Raw genomic sequence first — 25,006 nt, 5'->3', positions numbered from 1 at the left:
AACATGATTGAAACAGGGTACTGGACTACCTCGAAATAATACTATCATGAAATAATACTGGGAAGCTGAAAACGTGCTATACTTGTCTGCTGTGTGACCTTGGGCAAGTCACTTCACTTCCCTGTGCCTCAGTTCCCTCATCTGTAAAATGGGGATTAAGACTATGAGCCCCATGCCGGACAGCGACTGTGTCCAACCCAGTTTACTTGTATCCACCCAAGCGCTTAGTTCAGTGCCTGGCATGTAGTAAGTGCTTAACAAATACCAAAATTATTATTACTGGGGGCCCTGCTCCACATTTATTCCCGCCTGCCCTCTGTATATGGGGAAGGAAAAAAGACACTGGGACGGCTTTTTACCAACCCACTCTTCATTTACTTTCTATTGTTTGCTTATTTCATAGCATTTAATAATACACTGTAGACACGCACAAATACATCCTAGCCTAATTGCTCTCTGCAGGCATTGTTCTGGATGGTAAAAAAACAATGAAGGCACTCTCCCACAAAAGACAAAAGAGGAATGAAAAGGAAGTCCGTGTAAGCATAGCTATATTTGCAAAGTATTGTTGGCAAGACCAGTGATGTCCATTTGCTAGCCCTGGTTTCTTCCTGTAGGTACAGCTAGATGTATGTGCTGAAATCCTTTTTTGCCCGAGGAATTCAACAGAACAGGGGACAGGGTAAGGCGGGCACTGTCAGAGATCTATCCGCATTTTGGCGTCAGCAAGGAGGCTCTTCTGAGCACTGGGGTAGCTACAAGGTTATCAGGTTGTCCCACGTGGGGCTCACAGTCTTAATCCCCATTTGACAGATGAGGTAACTGAGGCACAGAGAAGTTTGGAGACTAGCCCAAAGTCGCACAGTTGACGAGTAGCGGAGCCGGGATTCAAACCCCCGCCCTCTGACTCTGACCCCTAACTCTGGGTACAAATCCAAGCACAAGAGTGATGCAGAAGGGAGAGGGAGTAGAGGAAATGAGGGCTTCTTTGAGGAGGGCTTTTGGAGGAGATGTGATTATAATAAGACTTTGAAGGTGGGGAGAGTTGGGGGGTCTGTTATATGTGGAGGGGGGAGGGAGTTCCAGGCCAGAGGCAGGATGTAGGTGAGGCTGCATCTCTCCAGCCCAAAAGATATTGTGGGGATAAGAATCGATGGTTCTCTATAAAAAGTAAAAGTGCTTCAGACAAACTAATGTAATAGTATTTTTGCTCTGGATATTATATAACTCTTCCGGTGGGTTAAATATTATCCTTGGGGCTAAGAGAGAATCACCCTCCTGCCAAATCAGCCTTCTCACTTCTTTTACTGTTCCCCATCACACTTGGTAGAGAAGCATTCCTGTTCCCTTGTACCATGATGTACTTGCCCGATTTTGAAAAGGTCTTTTCCACCTCTTTGGAGACACTTCAGCTCCTGCTTTTTGTGTTGGGTGTCACACTTATCCCGTTGTTGTATCTCCCGAGTCCGTAGAAGGCTGGAGAAATTGAGACTTTTTGAGAAGTTGAAGATTTTCTTGATTAGTAGAGAAGCAGCGTGGCTCAGTGGAAAGAGCACGGGATTTGGAGTTAGAGGTCATGGGTTCGAATCCCTGCTCTGCCACTTGTCAGCTGTGTGACTGTGGGCGAATCACTGAACTTCTCTGTGCCTCAGTTACCTCACCTGTAAAATGGGGATTAAGACCGTGAGCCCCACGTGGGACAACCTGATTCCCTTGTGTCTACCCCAGCGCTTAGAACAGTGCTCTGCACATAGTAAGCGCTTAATAAATACCAACATTATTATTAGTAAAATGATTAATCAATGGTATTTGTGTACTTACTGTGAACACTGATCTAAGCACTTGGGAGAGTACAGTACCCCTGGTGGTTATGATCCTTGCCTTCAAGAGGCTTAAAGTCTAGAAGGGGAGATGGGCAATAAAAATAAATACAGATAGAGGAAAATGGAAGAAATTCTATGGGGCTGTAGTGACGTGAGCATCAGAGTGCTTACGGGTGATGGGAGAGAATCAAAGTGATTAAGGCCAAAGTGTATAGGTGAGGCAGAAGTGGGGGTGAACCACAGATGGGGAAATGAAGTGTCAGTCTTGAAGATGTGCTCTTTAGTAGGATTTTGAAGATGGAGAGAGTGGTGGTCTATCGCATCGGAGGTAGGAGGGAGTTCCAGGCTGGAGAGAGGCCAGGAGCAATTGGCCAGCCAGAGGAGATGGAGTATTGGTGAGCCGGTTGGCATTAGAGAAGTCAAGTGTGGTGGGAGATTGGTGAAGTCAGGTAGGAGGGCTGACAGAGAACTTTAAAGCCACAGGTAAAATGCTGAAGAGATGCACGAGCCCTGTCCAACTCTACGTCTGATCACTGCAGAGAAGACTGGTCCCTCCCCACCACTTCCTCCGCCACATTCTTTTCAAATCGGGGAATTCCTGCTGAGTTCGCCATTCAGCAGGCGCTCCTGGAGGATTAATGCAGATTTGGGGGGAATGGGAGGGACAAAGATGATAGAAGCGATAGGAGATAACCGCATGTCTTCTGTTGTCAAATATTGTTCTTTTCCACCCATACTTTTAGGCAGTGAGTTCCCTGTGGGCCTGGAACAGAAGTACTAAATATGTGTCCCTTTAGTCCGATGAGTCCTGAGGTCTCGACTGTAAGCTTGTTGTGAGCAGGCAATGTGTCTGTTTATTGTGGTACTGTACTCTCCCAAGCACTTAGTATGGTGCTCTGCACCCAGTAAGTGCTCAGTAACTATGAATGAATGAATGAATCAGGTTGGTATGTCTGGGGCAGACCAGTACTCAAAGAAGTCCCCCGTCTTTGCAGAAGTGAATCTCTCCATCATTCAGGAAAAACTTTCTTTTTTTCATGCTCTTCGGTGAAAAATGACGATCTTCCAGTTGTTTTATAATCTTCAGTTTTCCCAAAGTCTTCCCTGTTCTTAACTGAAATCTCTCCTGCCATTACCTAAGTCCATTGTCTTTCTTTTTTCCATCTTATGAGGATATTCCAGAATGGTCCAGCACCCTCCTCTTGATGAAATAGTGATCATTCTGTCAGCAGCTCAACTTCTCTTCCCGAGGCGATGAACAAATGTAAAGTACTTTCCTTGTTAAGATCATGGAAACCTATTTTAATTCATTATCGGGCTCACTCAATTTATAAGTTTCCAGAATAGCATTTTGTATTTGAATTTGAAGAGATCTGAGAGCAGTGGGAAGTGATGAGAATTTCTTTCTTGGAACTATTAATCATCTAATGAATATAATAATGCCTCAAATACCAAATGATGTGCAAATTTGATTGCTTATTGCATGCTGAACCTTGACTTCTTTTGGCACTCTGTATTTTTTTTTTATCATTGCTAGATTTTCAGATCTTAAGTTAAATTTTAACCCTTTCGGGCTTTTTAATGGTATTTGTTAAACACTTGCTATGGGTCAAGCGCTGTTCTAAGCACTGGAGTTGATAGAAGATAAACAGGTTGGATGCAATCTATGTAGGAGGGAGAACAGTTAATGAAGCCCCATTGTGCAGATGAGAAAAATGAAGCACGGAGAAATTAGTGACTTGCCCAAAGTCACACAGCAGGCACGTGGAGGAGCCAGATTAGAACCCAGGCCCGGGCTCTTTCCACTAGGCAACACTGCCTACCATGTCCCATTCCCACTTGAATGAGTCACAAGAACCAGGGACCCAAAGGTCTGAGAGTTGAGATGAACACTGTGGGCAGGAAATGTCACTGTTTATTCTCATATTGTACTTTCCCAAGTGTTAGGACAGTGCTCGGCACACAGTAAGCGCTTAATAAATACAATTGAATGAACTCAGTTTAACTTGCCTTATGTATTTTACTAATCACTGATCGACTTCTCCAATATATTAAAGGCTGAATGCCAACTTGTTAATGCCAGAAATATACCTCACCTCACTGCTCTCCTACTCCAGTCCAGCCCACACACTCTGCTTTTCTAGAGCCAGCTGTACCTTAAGCTCATCTCTCGCCACCGACCTCTCTCCGGCGTCCTCCCTCTGCTTGGATTCCCTTCCCCTCCCCTATACACCAGACCACCGCACTCCCCGCCTTCAAAGTATTATTAAAGTCGCATCTCCTCCAAAAGGCCTTCCCCGATTAAGCCGTCTTTTCCACGACTCCCTTTCCCTTCTGCATCATCTATGCACTTGAATCTGTACCTCTTAGATATGTGGTATTCACCCCACCATCAACCCCACAGTGCATATGTACGTATCCCTAAATTATATTAATTTCTGTCTTTCCCTGTAGACTGTAAGCTCGTTTTGGGCAGGGCACGTGTCTACCAACTCTGTTGTACTGGACTCTCCCAAAGACATAATGCACAGTAAATGCTCAATAAATAGAAAATGATGCTCTTGAGTGGGTGGGTCTTTTGAGGACTTGTAGCGCCTCTTAGGTACAAGGGTTCCTGGGGTTTTTTTATTTATTTTTTTTAAGTGCTTACCATGTGCCAGGCACTGTACTAAGTGCTAGGAGTAGGTGGAAGACTATCAGGTTGGGCGCAGTCCCAGTCCCACACAGGACTCTTGGTCTCAATCCCCATTTTGGGGATGAGGTACCTGAGGCCCAGAGAAGTGAAGTGACTTGCCCAAGGTCACACAGCAGACAAATGGCAGTGTCAGGATTAGAACCCAGGTCCTCAGACTCCTAAAACCGTGCTCTTGGAGTGAGCTCGACTCTTCCCACTGAAGAAGATGACAGTCCTAAGGGTCACAGGTGCAAAAGCGTGGCTAATGCTTGTTAGGTGATTTTTAGTCAGCTACATTTTCTCCACTGTCCTGAGAGTTACAACTTTTTAAAAGTATAATAATCTCTTGAGGCAGTAGGGGACCCCTGTTTAACTGGAATCTGGAAAACAAGTAGTATTCGTGTCACAAATGCCTCCTCATGTGTTATAATGCTTTCAGGGCAGCAGTTGTGTTTGTTTAAGCAACTGTAAAATATTTAGCTGTAAACACTGCACTCTTGTAAGGCTTTTTTTTCCTCCTTTCATTTTCGAAGAGCTCCTCAGATGATCTGTGTTCCCGATTGTTTTAAAAGTCCTACTGTCAAAGAGAGTGCTTTCCAGAAGGTTTTTAACTTTGGCTAAAGCAAGCTTTCTCGGGGAGGTGACGGCGGATAAAACTATTTGTGTGATTGTGAATTTCTGGGTGATAGGTAAGTTGGAACTCACAGAAGAGAAGTGAAGCCACAAACAGCCTTGGGTCCTCCTTAAAGGCTGAAGTGACTGGTTCTTTATGGGCAGGCAATGTGTCTGTTGATATAACGTACTCTCCCAAGTACTTAGTACAGTGCCCTTTGCAGGGAAGCGCTCAATAAATACGAAAGAATAAATAGTTATTTTTGAAGCTAGTTCCCTCGGGGCCACCTACCTCCACGTGGCTTAGTGAAAAAAGCACCAGCTTGGGAGTCAGAGGTTGTGGGTTTTAATCCTCCCTCCGCCACTTGTCAGCTGTGTGACCTTGGGCAAGTCACTTAACATATCTGTGCCTCAGTTCCCTCATCTGTAAAATGGGGATTAAGACTGTGAGCCCCACGTGGGACAACCTGATTACCTTGTATCTACCCCAGCGCTTCGAACATAGTAAGCACTTAACAAATACCATTATTATTATTATTACAGATGTACTACAGAGAAACAGCGAGGTCCAGCTCCACCACTTACTGGCGGTGTGACCTCGGACAAGTCACTTCACTTCTCTGGGCCTCAGTTTCCTCATCTTCATTACCTGTGCTCCCTCCCGCCATCAAGGGACCACCTCCTAAAACTACAGATTTATTTATTTCATTATTCGTTCATTCATTCGTATTTATTGAGCGCTTACCATGTGCAGAGCACTGTAATATGACTGAATGAATGCAGATGGGCTACAGAGAGGCAGCCTGGTTTGGCTCCGCCACTTACGGGTTCTGTGCCATTCATTCGGTTATATTTATTGAGCACTTTTCTGCCCACGGCAAGCTTGCAGTCCAGATGGGCTTGTGTCGTCTTACGCCGTCGAGTCGTCTCCGACCCATAGCGACTCCATGGACACGTCTTTCCCAGATGTGTCTCTCTCTCTCTCTCTCCACCTCCATCTGCCATCATTCTGATAGTGGATCCGGAGAGTTTTCTTGGTCAAAATCAGGAAGGGGTTTACATCGCCTCCTTCCACACAGTCAACTTGAGTCTCCGCACAGGGGAGTTGTGATTTGTAGCAGACTGCCTTCCACTCGCTACCCACTGTCCACACTAGGAATGGAAAAGTGATGAGGTAGAGACAGAATCATTCAGGATGGACACAGTGATTGATTGAGATAAGGGGGATAGCTCTATAAAGTGCCCCAGACATCAACAACCAGCCGTGCTTTAGCCTTAGAATTTAGGGGGAAAGATAGAAGAAAAGTGAAGTTATAGAGTTTCCAGGTTAGATTTTTCAAAGCTGCCCTTTTCAAATGGCAATTGCCTCATTCCATAATAATAGCTTTGGGGTTTTTTTTTTTTTAAGAAATCAGGTGGAAAAGATAAACTATTTTTGCTTAATGTTTGTTGCCGTAAAGATACACTAATTTTTCTGTAAGTTGAGTAGATAATGGCAGGAGAAACTTCTATAGTGACACTCTCAAAATAGATTGCACTGTGGTTATTCTCAGAGTTGTAACAGACAGGGATTTGACTCAGAAGCAGTGTGGCCTAGTGGAAAGAGCACAAGGCCGGGCATCAGAGGACCTGGGTTTTAATCTAAGCTCCTCCCCCTTTTTTTCCTTGTTGTGTGATCTTGGGCAAGTCATTTGACTTCTCGGTCCTCCTCAATTTCCTCATCTGGGAAATGGGGGTTAAAAATATGCTTTTTCTCAAAGTGTGAGCCCCATAAAGCTGATCTGATTGTATTGCATCTACGTACAACAGGGATGGTGTCAATGAATCGTATTTATTGAGTGCTTACTGTGTACCAAGCACTGTCCTAATTGCTTGGGAGAGTACATTATAACAGAGTTGGTAGGCACGTTCCCTGCCCACAACAAATTTACAGTCTAGAGATTTTGTAATAATTATTAATCAATTATGGTACTTAAGTGCTTATTTTGTGCCAATCACTGTTCTAAGTGCTGGGGCAGATACATGTTAATCAGATTGGACACAGTCCTTGTCCCAGAGGAGGCTCAGAGTCTAGGAGGGAGTAGGATGGAATCCCTAACCTACAGTAGGGGTAACTGAGGCACAGTTATTGAAGTTGAGTAATTTGCCCAAGGTCACACAGCAGACAAGTAGCTGAGCCAGGATGAGAATCCAGTTCCTTCCAACTCCCAGGCCCGTGTCCTGTCCGCTGCGACTCCATAGTAAGTGTTTACCGACTACCAATGGCTACTTTTATAAGATGCAAACCAAGTTTTTTGCCCTATAGAAACTGTTTCAGATGATATATTGGGCCTTGAACCTAAACCTCAAATCAAGGTTGGTCTTTCTCTAAGCAGATTTTCAGTCGATTCTAATTAATCCCTTGAAGGGACTAGATGTCTTCATTTGGTCATGAATTAAATTCCAATGCAGTGCTCTATTCTCTAGGCTAAATCACGCATTCAGTCATATTTAGTGCTTACTCTGTGCCAAGCAGCGTACTAAGCGCTGGAATCACTTCAGGTCTCTTCATGTTTCTTTGGATACTTTACACTGCAGATCTGGGTGGGCGGTGATGAACCGAGGGCCGGTCCAGGGGAAGCAACAGATGAATAATTATAATAATGATGATGGTATTTGTTAAGCACTTCCTATGTGCCGGGCACTGTACTAAACGCCGGGGTGGATACAAGCAAATTGGGTTGGACCGAGTCCCTGTTCCACCCTCTCCTCATTTTGCAGATGAGGTAACTGGGATCGAGAGAAGCGAAGTGGCTTGCTCAAAGACACACAGCAAAACAAATGGAAAATTCTACTTTCCAAAGCCAAATACTCTAGCATGTGAAATTGGTCCGATCGCCACTATGGGCAGAGAAAGTATCTGTTCAGTTGTTTTATAAAGTCTCCAGACGGTAAACTCGTTGTGGGCAGGGAGTGTGTCTGTTATTTACAACCTTTAGACAAGCTCGTTATGGGCAGGGAATGTGTCCAATTTTTTATATACGGTCTCTAGATTGTAAACTCGTCGTGGGAAGGGAACATGTGTTACACAGTCTCTAGACAAGCTCACTGTGGGCGTGGAATGTTACATTGTTATATTGTACTGTCCCAAGCACTTGGTAGAGTGCTTTACACACAGTAAGCACTCAATAAATCTGACCGCCAACTCTGTACTCTAGTCTCCCAAGTGCTTAGTAAAGTGCTCTGCACCGATTAAGCGCTCAACAAATATCGATTGATGGATTGATGGCCTGCTTTTACATTCTTTGTCAAGGAAGCGCAGAGAGCTGCCGCATCAACATTGTCAAGTTGTGAGCCCAGACTTGCCCGAGGTCACACAGCTTCCCTTTTAGAAGGGTGACACCACTTTATAGAGAGAGACTTCCAACACGTGGCCCAGTGGAAGGAGCATGGGTCTGAGAGTCAGGGGATCTGAGTTCTAATCCCACCTCTGCCATTTACCTTTTGTGTGACCTGGGGCAAGTCACTTCCCTGCTTCTATGCCCCAATTTCTTAATCTGTAAAATTGGAGATTAAATTCCTGTTCTCCCTGCCCGATAAACTGTGAGTCCTGGGAGGGACAGACACTGTCTGACATGATTATCCTACATTTGCCCCAACAACAAGCACGGTGTTAGCACATAGTAGGAAGATTGTTGTGGGCAGGGTGGGTGTCTGCCAACTCTGTTGTAATGTACTCTCCCAAGCACTTAGGACATTGCTCTGCACATAGTAAGCACTCAATAACTACCACTGAACATGATATTAAATGTTCACCGAGTGTCACTGTCATTATAATGGTCAATAATAATAATAGTATTCTATTAAGGCAGCAGCTCCAGAATCTCCTGGTCCCTCATTCTTGGTCAGGGAGATAAACTTTCACCAATGAGTCATTCCTCTGCTGAAAAGAGAGACTTCTCCCAGGATACGATAAAAGGGCTGATAGCCATTAATCAAAAAATAAATGAATAAATAAATGTCAAAAGTAAAATATCCAAAGACCTATAGTTGGCAGATTTTTTTTTTTTGGTAAGAGGGGCAAAGAGATATGAGTCATTTTTATCTGAACTCCAGTATTTCCTAATTATCAAACAGATTCTTTCAGCTTTAAAAAGTACCAAATGATCACCAGGGAGCCCTTGAGGCCCTTGGAGAATCTGATTAAATGAGTAGACGTTCGAGTTCAGAGACCCAAACGTGACTCATGACCCATTTCCCTTCCCATGGAAACAAACTTGCGAACGGTAGGTGCCCGGGCTTTTCGTTTCCTTCAATTTGTTCCGGCAGTCAGCAACGTTTCTTGAGCACTTTAAATGTCCTGAGCACTGAAATCGATCCCGGAGTGTACAGGGTACTGTCTCTATCTTCATGGAGCTGACAATGATTAACAATTAAGGTTGGACCTCTCTCCGGACGCTGACCAGAGCAGCCATCCTCTCTTTGCAACAAGTCTTCCCGGGAGCCAGTGGTGAAGATCTCCTCCTTTATCTCAGCTACCCTCGGGCCCCGTCCATTCAAGAGGGTGTTTAGTGGCTCGGGGCTCGGGGGGGAGGAGGGGTCCCCTAGACTATAAACTTGTGGGCAGAGAACATGTCTACAGACTGTCATCCGTCTCCCCCTCTTGACTGTAAGCCCGGTGTGGGCAGGGAACGCGTCTACCAACTCTCTTGTCCGCCTGCCCCTCTTGATGGCAAGCTCTTACTCAGCATCAAAAACAATATTCTGAGTTCTGGGGCAGATACGAGCTAATTAGGTCGGACACGGTCCCAGTCCCATAGGGTGCTCACGGTCATTCATTCTTTCAGTCAGATTGATTGAACACTTACTAGGTGCAGAGAACTGAACTAAGCACTGGGGAGAGTACAATACACCAATAAATAGACACATTCCCTGCCCACAGTGAGTTTACATGAATCCCCATTTTACAGCTAAGGTAACTGAGGCCCAGAGAAGTCAACAGTGCTTGCCACACAGCAAGCGCTTAACAAATGCCGTCATTACTGTTATGCTCCCAGCCCACAAGCTAGAGGAGATAGATGTTACTATAAATAAGTCATTTATAATGTGCGATTCATAGTTCTGTCCATAAGAGCTGGTATCGCCCAAGGCCGCGATGTTAAAAAGCTCCATACTTCTTGAGAACAACTGCCAGTAACCTGAGACCGGCAGTGTCGGGCAAAAGCTTGTCGGTCTGGTTGAAACACCCAGTTCTTTTCCTTTCTTTTTCTCTTCTGGTGTTTTTTTCTTTTATGGTATTTAAGTACTTATTATGTGCCAGGCACTGTACTAGGCGCTGGGGTAGATACAAGTTAATCAGGCTGGACACAGTCCCTGTCCCACATAGGGTTCACAGTCTTAAGCCCCATTTTACAGGTGAGGCAACTGAGGCCCAGAGAAGTGATGTGTCTTGCCCAAGGTGACCCAGCAGACAAGTGGCTGAGTTGGGATTAGAATCCAGGTCCTCCCGACTCACGGGCCCGGATTTTATCCGCCAGGCCGTGCTGCTTCTCTTCTCCAGCGCTTACTACGAGCCAAGCACTGTATTAAGCGCTGGGGTAGATGCAGATTCATCAGGTTGGACATAGTCACTGTTCCCCATGAGGCTCACACTCTTTATCCCCATTTTACAGATGAGGTAGCTGAGGCCCCGAGAAGCTAAGTGACTTGCCCGGGGTCACCCGCAGACACGTGGCGGAGCCGGAATTAGAACCCAGGTCCTTCAGACTCCCAGGCCCAAGCTCTATCTCCTAGGCCATGCTGCTTCTCTTGGTAAGCACTTATTATGAGCTAAGCACTCTTCTAAACGCTGGGGAAGATGCAAAATTATCAGGTTGAACCCAGTCCCTGTCCCACGAGGGACTCAGTCGAAAGCAGAGGGAGTAGGATCGAATCCCTCTTTTACAGAGGAGGAAACTGAGGCCCGGAGAAGTGGGGGAGTCAGGATTAGAATCAAGGTCTTCTCCCAGGCCCGTGCTCTTTTCACCGGGCTGTGCCGTTGCCATTATCATGTGGGTGACAAATTCCCTGTTAATGGAACTTCTCACTACGGTATCGACCGCTTTCAGTGCTGTGGAAATGTACCCGAACTATCTCTTCCAAGATCTTGGCATTCATCTGAACTGTTTTTCCCTAATTCCTTACAACACTGTAGCCAAAATACATAGCGGAGAACCCGCGTGACCTAAGGGATAGAGCCCGGGCCTGGGGGGGTCAGAAGGAACTGGATTCTCGTCCCGGCTCCGCCGTTTGTCTGCCGTGTGACCTCGGGCAAGTCACTTCACTAGGCCGCAGTTACCTCCTGGGGAAAATGGGGGAAAGCTGTGAGCCCCACGCGGGACGGGGACTGTGTCCAATCTGATTTACTCGTATCTACCCCGGCGCTTAGTACAGTGCCTGGCACATTCATTCATTCAATAGTATTTATTGAGCGCTTACTATGTGCAGAGCACTGTACTAAACGCTTGGAATGTACAGATCGGCAACAGAAGTGCTTAGCAAGTGCTTAAAAAACACCGCAATTATTTTTATTATAGTGAGAACACACTGTAGTCTCCCGAGCGCTCAGTACAGTGCTCTGCACACGGTAGGCGCTCAATAAATGCGATCGAACGAATAAAAGGGCGTTCTGAGAGAATCGAGTGCATTTCATCGGGTGACCGGCGAGGGGAGGATGGTGCAGTGCTGGTTCTCTGTGACTGGAATATTGAAATACTGTGACCCTGGAATCGTATGGAGGTGTGGGAATCCTTGGGGGAATGGACCTTAGTAATTTTGGGGGTCACTAAATCCTAGCCTGGCGACCTATTTTAGGTATGTTAGATTCCTAAGGGATCTGCAGCTTTGGCTAGTGTGTATTTCAATCAGTCAGTGGTATTCATCAAGCATTTACAGTGTGCAGAGCGCTGTAATACGCACTGGGAAGAGTATAATAGAGAAGCCGCGTGACTCGGTGGAAAGAGCCCGGGCTTGGGAGTCCGAGGTCATGGGTTCGAATCCCAACTCTGCCACCTGTCAGCTGTGTGACTGTGGGCGAGTCGCTTCACTTCTCTGTGCCTCAGTTACCTCATCTGTAAAATGGGGATTACCTGTGAGCCTCACGTGGGACGACCTGATTACCCTGTATCTACCCCAGCGCTTAGAACAGTGCTCGGCACATAGTAAGCGCTTTACAAATACCAACATTATTATTATTATTATTATCATTATAGAGCTGGTAGGCACGATTGGGAGCCTGCAATCTACGAGGGAACTTCAGTCTCTATTTGTAACTGCAACTAACTAGGAGGACGAAAAATTAAGTAGACTGTAAACTCATTGCGGCAAGGAACGTGGAGCTCACGGTCTTACAGTCTCCCTGTTTTACAGATGAGGGAACTGAGGCCCAGAAAAATCAAGTGATTTGCCCAGGGTCACCCAGCCGGCAAGTGGTGGAACCGGGATTCGAATCCAAGTCCTTCCGACTCCCAGGCCGGTGCTCTATCCGCTAAGTCACACTGCTTCTCTACTGATAATCGTGGCTCAGCGGAAAGAGCCCGGGCTTGGGAGTCCGAGGTCATGGGTTCGAATGCCGGCTCTGCCGCTTGTCAGCTGTGTGACTGTGGGCGAGTCACTTCACTTCTCTGTGCCTCAGTTACCCCATCTGTAAAATGGGGATTAAGACCGTGAGCCTCACGTGGGACGACCTGATTCCCCTGTGTCTACCCCAGCGCTTAGAACAGTGCTCTGCACATAGTAAGCGCTTAATAAATACCAAAATTATTAATTATTATTATTGTGAGACTCCTTCTCAGAACCAGGCACCATGTCTAATTCCCCCCTCGTAATCTTTCCCAGCACTCAGTACAGTGGTCTGCCAAGAGAAAGCCCTTAATACATCCTCTTAATAGAGAGCGTTTAAGGGTCAGGGATTAGCCCCCGCCCCAGTTCTAAAAATATTTCCTCCTGAAGGAACCCTTCAGTTTTCCACGAGACATTTGGCAAAGTTTACCTTGGCGGACTTCATATTCGATAGCCAGGTCTATTTCCTGTTGAACGGCAGTGACGTCTACTGTGGTTCCTGGAGCTACCGCCCTCTTTATTAAAATGGTATTTGAGGGCTTACTACGTGTCGGACACTGTGCGAAGCTCTGGGAAAGATACAAGCGAATCCCCGTCCCGCGTGGGCTCGCAGTCTAAGTAGGAGGAGAACGGAGGCACGGAGAAGTGAAGCGACTTGCCCAAGGTCACCCAGCAAGCAGTTGGCCGAGTTGGGCTTAGAGCTCAGGTCCTCCGATTCCCAGACCCGTGCTCTTTCCCCTGGGCCACGCTGCTTCTCGTTTCCTGCTCGAGTAAACGCAGAACTGTTCTGAGGACTCTGAGGGAGACACCGTTGGATGGAGTTGATGCTGCTGTTAATTCGCCGCACCCTCGGCCCCACGGCATTTTTGGGTTTTTTTAATATGGTATTTGTGAACCGCTTCCTGTGGGCCACGGTTCTTATGGGCGGGGAACGTGTCGAGACCTGGGAAGCAGCATGGCCTAGAGGAAGGAGCACAGGCCCGGGAGTCAGAAGACCTGGATTCCAATCCTGGCGCCGCCAGTTGTCTGCTGTGTGACCTTGGGGAAGTCACTTCACTTGCCTGTGGCTCAGTTGCCTCATCTGTAAAATGGGGATTGAGGCTGTGAGCCCTTGGAGGGACAGGGACTCTGCCCAACCTGATTGGCTTGTATCTACCCCAACGTTTAGTGCACTGTCTGGCACGTAGTAAATGTTTAAGAAATCGCATCTAAAAAAAAAAATTGCTCCGCACACAGCAAGCCCTCAATAAATACCGTTGATGAACAAATATGCCGATTATTATCATGATTATTATTATTACCACCTGAACTGTAAACTCGCTGTGGACAGGGAATCTGTCTGTTTATTGTCGTACGCTCCCAAGCGCTTAGTACAGTGCTCTGCACACGGTAGCCATTCGGTAAATACAGTTGAATTTGAAAGTTTGACAGATGAAACTTGGACTGGTCAAAGTCATTTTGACCTTCCTACTTAGTGAATGCCAGGACTCCCTTCTGATTCCTCTGGCAAACTCAGCTGGGCTGTGGAGATGCTACCAGCTTCCACTATAGAGGGAGGAAAAAAAAATATTATGCTGTCAACGGGGTGTGTCTACTGTGTAAATAGATTACTGGAGGGGCTGGTTTTTCCAGGTCGCGTTCATATCTCTGGGCAAAGCCGTGGTGGTAGGATAGACCTTGTGCCCGCTCTGGGAGACCAGGAGAAGAAGAGATTTCCCCCGTTCTTCTTTGCCAGGTAAGAACTACCCCTGTAAAGGTCTGTCCCGCAGTATGGTGGTAATGGGATATGAGAAGCAGCGTGGCTCAGTGGAAAGAGCCCGCACTTGGGAGTCAGAGGTCATGGGTTCGAATCCCGGCTCTGCCATTTGTCAGCTGTGTGACTGCGGGCAAGTCACTCCACTTCTGTGTGCCTCGGTTACCTCATCTGTAAAATGGAGATTAATACTGTGAGCCCCACTTGGGACAACCTGTTGCCCCTGTATCTACCCCAGCGCTTAGAACAGTGCTCTGCACGTAGTAAGCGCTTAACAAATGCCAACGTTACTCTGTGCCAAATGCGGTACTAAGCGCTGGGGTAGGCATGAGCTAGTCGGGTCCCCGTCCCGCCTGGGCCTCGCAGTATAAGGAGGAGGGGAGTACGGGTACGGAACGCTCATGTTACGGATGAGGAAATTGAGACCCGAAGAAGTAAAGCTACTTGGCCCAGATCACGCAGCAGGTTAGTGGCGGAGCATCTATTTTGGGGGGTGGAGTTGGGAATTACTCTTCCCACCCACACCCCAAAACTTGAGGTCCATCTCTTCCAAAAGACCTTTCCTAACTAAGCCCCCCTTTCCTCTTCTCTCACTCGCTTCTGTGTCACCCTGACTCGCTCCCTTTATTCATCCCCCCCTCCCAGCCCCTCAGCATTTATGTCCATATCTGTCTATATCATTGTCCGTCTCCCTTCTGGACTGTAAGCTCGTTGTGGGCAGGGAACGTGTCTGTTTACTCTTACATTGCACTCTCCCAAGCTCATAGCACAGTGCTCTCCACACAGTAAGTGCTCAATAAATACGACTGAATGATTGAAGCCGCTGATATACTTGTAATCCCTCTGCCATTTCTTCTTCTACTGTTTGCACAATTCCTAAAAAAACAAACTTAAGGTGTTTCTTAGCCTTCTGCCTCCATTTTATAATAATAATAATGGCATTTTTAAGCGCTTATTATGCGCAAAGCCCTGTTCTAAGCGCTGGGGGAATACAAGGTGATCAGGTTGTCCCACGTGGGGCTCACAGTCTTAATCCCCACTTTAGAGATGAGGTCACTGAGGCACAGAGAAGTCAAGTGACTTGCCCAAGGTCACACAGCTGACAAGTGGCGGAGCCGGGGTTCGAACCCGTGACCTCTGACTCCCAAGCCCGGGCTCTTTCCGCTGAGTGATTGTACTGGTTAAGGGTTGATTTTGTTCCAACGACTTTGCTAAGCTCTGAGCAGATAAAAGAGAATCAGATGGGACACAGTGGCGCCTAGGACTCAGAGTCTAAGAGGGAGGGGGAATCTTATCCCCGTTTTACAGATGAGGAAACGGAGGCCCAGAGAAGATAAGTGGCTTGTCTGGGATTGCACAGCAGTCCAGGGGACCGAGCCAGGGTTGGAGCCCAGGGCTCCTGACTCCCAGCCCCGTGTTCTTTCCACTGTTCTTTCCAATAGGGCACACGGCTTCTCAGTTAATCTGAAACACTACCAATTAGGGGCAGTTCTGCCGTAGAATTTGGACCGTACAATTGTCACAATTATTATTTCAGGCCTGTAGCCATGCCTGGAAAGTGAAATCATAAACCTGGTTCAGATGAGTTGAAGATCCGTCTCCCCTTCCCTCTTCTTCCAGGGACTATCTCTCCTGTGAATGTGTCTCATGGAAATACCGTGGAAGCAAGTCGGGCTACAAAACACTGGCTCTGTGACTCTGTCTAAGCCTCCTGCAGCTTCTCTTATTTCCCCGTTCTCCCTACCTCTAGCCAGTAAATCCCTTTTTGTGTGTGGTATTTAAGCGCTTACTATGTGCCAGGCACTCTACTGAGCACTTGGGTAAATACAAGTTAATCAGGTTGGACACAGTCCATGTCCTACGAGGGACTCACAGTCTTAATTCCCATTTTACCGATGAGGGAACTGAGGCGCAGAGAAGTGAAGCGACTTCCCAAGGTCACACAGCGGATGAGATTAGAACCCAAGCCCTTCTGACTCCCAGGCCCCTGCTCTTTCCATTAGGCCAGGCTGCTTTGTTGTCGCATCCCGGGGTATGTTTGGGACATTAGTATGAGCCTTCTTTGGGAGGGAACAGGGCTGTGAAACAGCACCCACCCCGTGAGGACGATTTAATCCCTTAGTTCTGCAAAGATTCCAACATCGATGCGATTAGAGCGAACCACCTCGCTGATTCAACCCCTGGGGTGGAAATGGTGTGACTCATTTGGTGTTAGAACGTCTCCGCTGGAGATGTTTTCTCCGGCACGCGTGTGTATATAATTAATTTAAGCATTTGTGGCCCATGTAATGAAGCTAAATAGAAGCCGTGCGAAGAAAATCAAGAACAGCAACACTGAACGTCTTGAAATTTCCCGCAGTTACAATTAAATGGATAAAACAGGGCAGGAGAGAACCTTTCAGAACCACCGCTGCGAATGCGTATTCGTGGAGCGGAGGAGAGGGCGGCAAAATGCAACCGGCGTAGAAAGGGTTGTGGGAATAGGTGAGTAATGTAGTGTTATGTGTTCCCAAAACAGACAGCGAAACCAAACACACTTTTATTTGGATTATAAAATGTCACGCGTTGTCAACATCCCACTTGGTAAATAGGGTCTCGGTGTGTGTGCGAAAAGCAGTCTCGTTCAGTCTCTGGGGAGTTCTTTGGAAGCCTTAACACCAACCGATCAGGAGTATTCATTTACTGAACACTTACGCTCTGAAGAACGCTGTCCCGTAAACTTCGGAGGGTACGACGGAATTAGTAGGCCTGATCCCTGCCATTAAAGAGCTGACAATGCAGGAGGGAAGAGAGACAAGTAAATATAGGTAGGGAAAGCTATGGAGTATAAAGATGTGTACATAAGTGCTCAGTGACCGGGGGGGGGGGGGGAATAAGCACCCAAGTGATTAAGGGTGTGATGACACAAAAACGTAGTTGACACAGTGGAGAGAGAATGAAGGTGGGGAGATGATGGATTAGTCAGGGAAGGCTTCCTGGAAGAGCCAGACTTTCAGAAGGGCTTTGCAAGCCCGCTGAAGCCGAGAGGCTATGCCTACCGACTGGTTGGTATTGTGCACTCCCCAGCACTTAGAACAGCGCTCTGCACACCGTGAGCGCTCAATAAATACCACTGACTGAGGAGAATGGAGTTCTGCCGGATATGAAGGGGGAGTGAGTTCCAGGCCAGATAGGGGATTGTAAGTAGGGAACACATCTACCATCTCTGTTGTATCGTCCTCGCCCAAGCGCTTAGAGTGCCCTGCGTACAGTAAGTGCTCAGACACGTTGGACCGATGTGAGCAAGGGGTCGAGTGTGAGAGAGATGAATGAGGCACAGAGAGTAGGTTGGTGTTAAAGGAGTGAAACGTATGGGCCGGGTGGGAGAGGAAATGAGGACCTCATTTTTTTTTTTTTCCTTGACTATGCAGGCTCAATTTCCAGGGTGGGGGAACCGTTAGAATATTCCTTAAAAAGAGTCTCTCGCTGGAATCAACCGAAAGGTTCTCTTAGAAGGGTGGGACGGACCCCTTCCGAAGGCTGAGCTGGCCAGGGGCCTCAGGGTTTACGGTAGGGGTCCAGAAGCGTGGTGTAGTAGATAGAGCACGGGCCTGGGAGTCAGAGAGTCATGCGTTCTAAACCCGGCTCCGCCACATCTGCTGTGTGACCCTAGGCGAGTCACTTCGATTCTCCGGGCCTCAGTTACCTCGTCTGTAAAATGGGGATCGAGACTGTGAGCCCCATATGGGAAAGGGATTGTGTCCAACCCAATTTGCTTGTATCTACCCCAGCGCTAGGTATAGTTAGTGCCTGGCACCTAGTGAGTAATCTTAACAGATACCATTCTAGGCCCAGTGGACCCTCCAATTCCAGGTAGAAAAAGTCCCAGTCGATCAATAAATGGTATTTATTGAGCACTTATTGTGTGCAAAGCACCGCACTAAGCGGTTGGGGGAGTCCAATGCTACAGAGTTGGTAGGCACATTCCCTGCCCACGTGAGCTGCTAGTCTAGAGGGGTCAGACAATTCCCAGGGTTTTTTATTTGTGCCTGGAATATGCTTTAAAAATAATAATTATGGTACTTGTTAAGCACTTACTATGCGTCAAGCACTGAGGTAGGTAAAAGTTAATCAGGTTGAACCCAGTCCCTGTGCCACTGGGCCTCACGCTCTTAATCCCCATTTTATATATGAGGGGACTGAGGCACAGAGAAATTAAGCCACTTTTCCAAAGGCACCCAGCAGACGTGGCGGAGTCAGGATTAGAACCCAGGTCCTTCTGGCCACCGGGCCCGTGCTCTATCCACTAAGCCACGCTGCTTCTCTAACGTTGGAGATTCCAGGGTGCACAGACACAAGGTTACATCTTTGCCGAAGGGTCTTCCGAAGAAACTAACTTAAATCCATAAAGGAATGTTCCCTTTGATGTATCGGGTGAATGTTTTGGTTTTTTTTTTAAACCGTACTTGTTAAGCGCTTACTGTGTGTCAAACAGTGTTCTAAGCACTGGGGCAGATACAAGTGAATTAGGTTGGACACAGTCCGTGTCCCACATGGGGCTCGCAGTCTAAGTAGGAGGGAGAACCGGGGAACTGAGGAGTTCAGAAGTGAAGTGACTCGCTCCAGGCCACACAGCAAGCATTGGGCAGAGCCAGAATTAAAACCCAAGTCCTCTGTCTCCGAGGTCCGTGCTCTTTTCACTAGGCCACGCTTCCTCTCATATGTGGGCAGGGAACATGTCTGCCAACTCCGTTCCACTGTACTCTTCCAAGCATTTAGTACAGTGCTCTGCGCATAATAAGCGATCGGTAAATACCGCTGACGTTGACGTCTAAGTGCGCGCATTCTGTGTGCACGCATGCAAGTCTCTACTACTCTCTACCAAGGAGCGATGTGGTCATCTATTTCCTCATCCCCATTCCAAGCAACACATTTCAGAAGTTTTTAATAGGGATCAGATAGATGACAGTTGATAGGGAAAACGACTATTCTCGCAAAGCTCATATTCTATGTCGGATCTAGTTATTCAACTTCAATTTTACTCTCCACTCTCACTGGAAAAAATGCCACAAAGGAAAACAAGCCAAATCCATTCCTCTGAAATACGGGGAAGTCAAATCTGCCACAAGAAGAAAGAAAATCTGTTTTGTACAGCCAGGCAGAATCTATACTACTTCAAAAATCTAATCCTCCGCTATCGATTCACTCCTTGTTTTAACTCTCACTGAGTCTGGTACTGCTTAGTCTGTGATTCCTATTAACCGAAGCAACTGCTTTCTTTTTCTTTTTATTGTACTCCATTTTGAGGTTTGGATTCTCCTGTTGCAATTTTTGGAACCAAGTGGCAGAGTTTCTGTGCTTCTGTAATGGTTTGATTTGGGGATGGCTGTGTGATGACAGCACACATCTGTTTCAGGAGTTAATAAAAAAAAATCTTAGTAGATCATAATATGAATTTTTTTTAAGTTAAACTCTGTTTGTTCCTCCTCGTTCTTCTGTCTTAGTCTGAAAATGGTTTCACCATTTTACCTGTCAAAATCCATCTCTCCTTCCCATTAAAATGTTGAAATAGTAAAGAATCAGGGAACTAGACTGTAAGCTCACTACGGGCAGGGAAAATGTCTACCAGTTCTGTGATATTTTGCTCTGCAAATGGTAAGCGCTCAATACTGCTTGATTGAACAACAGAATAGGGCTTGATTTATATTGCTTCATCCTACTGAACTTTCCTCTATTAAACCATGGAGGAATTATTGATGAACTACATTTCAAGTACTGCAAAAAGGATTAGGATCCATTTGGCCATACTCTGTCTCCTGGGTCAAGCATTTTACTTCTAAGCGCCACCAGTGATTTTTGTTTTCACTGTTGTTTTGTTTGAATTAATTGTTGAAATCAAGCCTCTGTATGGCCATCAAATTTATTACGCGAAACATTTTGATTAGTCTATCACGACTGTTTTTGAACATGCTACTAAATAGCTAATGAAGATTGCGAGAGGTCCTGTGGAAGCCCCCAAGCTCCATAGAAACACTCTTGTTTTCCCTAAATACATTAACATCGTATTTCTGAGTGGTGACCAATTTGGGAAAAATAGAAAGAGGGTTTTTCTTATGAGAATCAGATGATTTCAGTCTTTTCCCTACCTTGTATTCATACGGGAGTGGACAACAAATACTACAGATTTCTAAGCTCCTTGAGGGCAAGGTTTATCATCGGTGGTATTTATTTAGCGCTTCCTATGTGCTGAGCACTGTACTAAGCGCATTATGTAGCTATCGGTATACCTGGCCGATTTTTATTGAGAGCTTACTGTGAGCAGAGTATGTACCAACTCTATTTTACCGTACACACAAAAGGGCTTAGCACAATGTTCTAATAATAATGATTGGGATATTTAAGGACTTACTATATGCCAGACACTGAACTAAGCACCGGGGTGGGTACAAGGAAATCGGGTTGGACACAATCCCCGTTGCACGTGGGGCTCACAGTCTCAATCCCTATTTTACAGAGGAGGTAACTGAGGCACCGAGAAGTGAAGTGATTTGCCCAAGGTCACACAGCAGACAGACAGCGGAGCTGGGATTAGAACCCAGGTGGCCCTTCTGACTCACAGTCCCGGACTTTATCCACTAGGCCCTCAGTGAATGTCATTGATTGATTAGTCTTTATATTTCGCTCTTGCTCTTGCTACCTTTACTATCTTTCTTTTGACTTCCAGTATTATTGTTGAATATTTTACTTACTGCCTGACACTTTACGAAGGAGAGGAGGAAAGGAGCAAAAATCCTGATTTCTTTGGTGCTCAGCACCAAGTTCCCCCTCTAGACTGTGAACTAGCTGTGGGCAGGGAATGTGTTTAGTACAGTGCTCTGCACACAGTAAGTGCTCAATAAATACGAGCGGCTACTGTGCTCTACTGGTCCTTCCTGGAAACCCCCTGTGTTCTTGCTTTGGAAGTTGGTTGTGGGCTGGGAATGTGTCTGCTTATTGTTCTATTATACTCTCCCAAGAGCTTAGTACAGTGCTCCGCACCCAGTAAGTGCTCCATAAGGACACTTGAATGAAGCAACTGGGGTGATTTCACTTGGTTAGCGCACGGAAATTTAAACATAGGCCCGCAAAGGATTTCCTCTGTGGCAAAGTGCCACTCTCTAGCATGGTCACATTCCATCTGCTCCAGGGAAATATCTTAGCTTGTGAACCCCCTGGGGACAGGGATTCTGTTCAACCCGCTTACCTGGAAACTACCTCAGTGCTAAGAAGAGTGCTTAGTACACACAGTAAGCATTTAGCACATACCATTATATTCATAATCGTTGACTCAATTTCTCCTCACTGGTTGGAGGTAGTGAGGGAGTATCTCCCTCGAGTGGATGAGAACATCACGGTTGGTTGGTGAGTCGGATGGATGGAGCCAAGAAGCCTTCCCTCGCTAAGCCCTCCTTTCCTCTTCTCCCACTCCCTTCCGCGTCACCTTGATTCACTTCTTTTACTCATTCCCCGTTCCCAGCCCTACAGCACTTACGTACATATCTGTAATTTTATTTATATTAATGTCTGTCTCCCCTTCTAGACTGTAATCTCGCTGTGGACAGGGAATGTGTCCGCTCTAGTGTACTCTCCCAAGTGCTTAGTACAGTGCTCTGCACACAGTATATGCTCAATAAAGATGATTGACTTAGTGAATGATGTGATGTTTGTATACAAAAATTGGGGCTGGGGATTTATTGATGATATTTAAGCGCTTATTGGGGGCCAGGCACTGTACTAAGCGCTGGGGTAAATACAAGCTTCTCTGGTTGACCACAGTCCATGCTCCACCTGGGGTTCACAGTCTTAATCCCCCATTTTACAGATGAGGTAACTGAGACCCAGAGAAGTGAAGTGACTTGCTCAAGGTCACACAACAAACAAGTGGCAGAGATGGGATTAGAACCCAGGTCTTCCGGATCCCAGGCCCAGGCTCTCTCCACTAAGCCACAGCTGCTTCTCCGGAACTTTTGTTTTGGGTCAGTGTGCTACTGTCTTAAGAACCCTAATCGTTGTTATTGCATGAAGTGCTTACTACATTGGAGGAGATATAATAATTGTGGTTTTCGTTAAATGATTACTATGTATCAAGCACTGTACTAAGCACTGGAATAGGTTGTAGATAAGATCGTCAGCACTCACAGGGGGCGTACAGTCTAAGTATGAGAAAGAACAGGTATTGAATGGCCATTTTGCCGATGAAGGAACTGATGTACGGAGGAAGCAAAGTGACTTGCCCAAGGTCACTCAGCAGGTTATCAGACTGGACACAGTCCCGGTAGCACAGAGGGCTCATGACTCATTTTAGCCTCGTTTTATATGTGAGGAAACAGAGGCTCAGAGAAATTAAGTCACTTGCCCGAGGTCACTCAGCAACCCAGTGGCAAAGTCGGAACTACTGCTTTCCAATCCTGTGTTCTTCCCACCAGGCCTTCTTGTCCTCCGCAGATTTGGTCTCAAACATTTTCACGTGCTCATGGGCCAACACCTTCCATTTCATATTCTTCCTTTATGTTTCCTTCAGGAACCGGGAAAAGCAGGACCAGACTTCTGAGCTGAAGCCCTGTGAAGAGTTGAAGTGAGACATCACCTCCGGACCGCTTTCCTGCAGCCGGCAGGACTCTGACGAATCGCTCGATCTTCTCCTGACAAAATAACGATGACTGTTTTGGAAAGCGGTCCTCCTGGGGACCTCATTTTCCTGCTTAGGCCGGAGAAGTTCCTGAACACCATTGGCATCTCTCCATGAACTCCGAGAAGGGTCTCCTGTTGAGAAGCGAGCAAGGGTCGCCCTGAGATTCAAGGAAAAACAGCTGGGCCTCCGACGGATTCGACCCCAGAAAGAACCGACCCTCAGCCACCATGTCGAAGAACTTGGAAATCATCAACTTGTCATTTTTGTTGGAGCACGAGAAGGAAACGATCCTGGGCGTGTTGAAGAGAGATGAATATCTGAAAAAAGTCGAAGACAAGAGGATCAGGTAAAACTTTTCATCTCTTCTCACTTTATCATTACCCCGCTTCGTGGCGTCTCAAGTCAGAAGAGTGCCGTCGAGCGAAATGTCAATTATTTGACTTCTTTATTGCTCAGAGGGCCGAGAAGCAGCTTTGGGCTCTTTCTTTTGGTCTGCTCGGTCTACGGGATTAGGGGATTGAAATTTGTGCTTTTGGAAGAGTATAGGGGGACTAACTTCAGGAAGAGGACTGGGGTTTGCAGAATGGGATGGTAGAATCCAAACTCTTGTCCTTTCTGGCAATCCTTATCAGGTTTCCCTTCCCTCTCCCATCAACCCATCCCGGTGAAAAAGCCGATGACATGCCGATCAACGGTATTTGAGCGCTTACTATGTGCAGAGCACTGCACTCAGTGCTTGGGAGAGGACGATACAACAAAATTAGCGGACACATTCCATGCTCACAACAAGCTTGCAGTCTATAGAGGTAGGCAGACATTAATATAAATAAATAAGCAATTTCTAATTCAGTCATATTTACTGAGCACTTACTGTGCGCAAAGCACTGTACTAAGCACTTGGCAGAGTACAATCCAACAATAAACAATGAATTTACAGTCCAAAGGGGGAGACGGATATTAATACAAATTAATACAATTAATATGAATATATTCAACTGACTGAGGGATCGTGTCCAGCAGTGCTATTGTACTCTCCCAAGTGAAGTGCACGTTCAGTAAATATCATCGATTGACTGATCAGACCCGATTCTTGCTATCGTGGAGTAGGGGCAGTGAAAAAGATGGGAAGAAGGGAGTTCTGTAGGGTGAAAACCAGCCGTGATGACCAAGAGGGCTTCTACCTGAGGGATCCTCTTTTTTTTCTTCTGTTAGTGGGATTTGTTAAGCGCTTACTAAATGAAAGACACTCTTCTAAGCGCTGGGGTAGATGGAAGGTAATTAGGTTAGACACAGTCCCTGCCCCACGTGGGACTCACAGTCTAAGTCGGAGGAACGAGGATTTAATCTCCATTTAACAGATGAGGCCGTCAAGGCACAGAGAAGTGAAGTGACTTGCCCAAGGTAAACAGAGTACAGATAATAATAATAATGTTGGTATTTTTTAAACGCTTACTATGTGCCGAGCACTGTTCTAAGCGCTGGGGTAGATACAGGGTAATCAGGTCGTCCCACGTGAGGCTCACAGTTAATCCCCATTTTACAGATGAGGTAACTGAGGCACAGAGAAGTGAAGTGACTTGCCCACAGTCACACAGCTGACGAGTGGCAGAGCCGGGAGTCGAACCTGTGACCTCTGACTCCAAAGCCCAGGCTCTTTTCACTAAGCCACGCTGCTTCCCAGATGGCAGATGGCAGAGCCGGGATTAGAACCCAGGTCCTCTGACTGCCAGGCCTGTGCTCTTTCCGCTAGACCACTCTGTTTCCCTCTATGTTGGGCAAAAGGTGTGTGAAAAAGGACGATGATAACGATAGGGGTATTAAGTGGTTACTATGTTTCTGGGGGGTGTTAGGTAAAATATTAGCGGATTGAAAAGAATCCCTAAGCCAAATGGGGCTCACCGTGTAAGTAGAAGGGA

The 25,006-nt window shown here is 46.5% G+C and overlaps 1 protein-coding gene and 1 non-coding gene across 8 annotated transcripts in view; both read left to right on the top strand.

Annotated features, from left to right (window-relative positions):
• The first annotated feature begins 19,673 nt into the window (after positions 1-19,673).
• Positions 19,674-19,789, top strand: MIR1384 (microRNA mir-1384). Its single transcript, NR_034824.1, has one exon. It is a non-coding gene; the product is annotated as a microRNA mir-1384 (primary transcript).
• A 3,195-nt stretch (positions 19,790-22,984) lies between these two features.
• SYTL5 (synaptotagmin like 5) overlaps positions 22,985-25,006 on the top strand; it is a 63,258-nt gene continuing 61,236 nt past the window's right edge. For all 7 annotated transcript variants that reach the window (XM_039914711.1, XM_039914712.1, XM_029083025.2 and 4 more), the window contains exon 1: positions 22,985-23,436. In XM_039914711.1, the coding sequence (XP_039770645.1) occupies positions 23,318-23,436 (119 nt within the window). In that variant the 5' untranslated portion in view covers positions 22,985-23,317. The remainder of the gene's footprint in view (positions 23,437-25,006) is intronic.

This window comes from Ornithorhynchus anatinus, chromosome 18 (genome assembly GCF_004115215.2).
Source record: "Ornithorhynchus anatinus isolate Pmale09 chromosome 18, mOrnAna1.pri.v4, whole genome shotgun sequence".
NCBI classification, from domain to species: domain Eukaryota; kingdom Metazoa; phylum Chordata; class Mammalia; order Monotremata; family Ornithorhynchidae; genus Ornithorhynchus; species Ornithorhynchus anatinus.
Note: the sequence above shows the minus strand (reverse complement) of the source record. Positions and strands in the feature narration are given on the sequence as shown.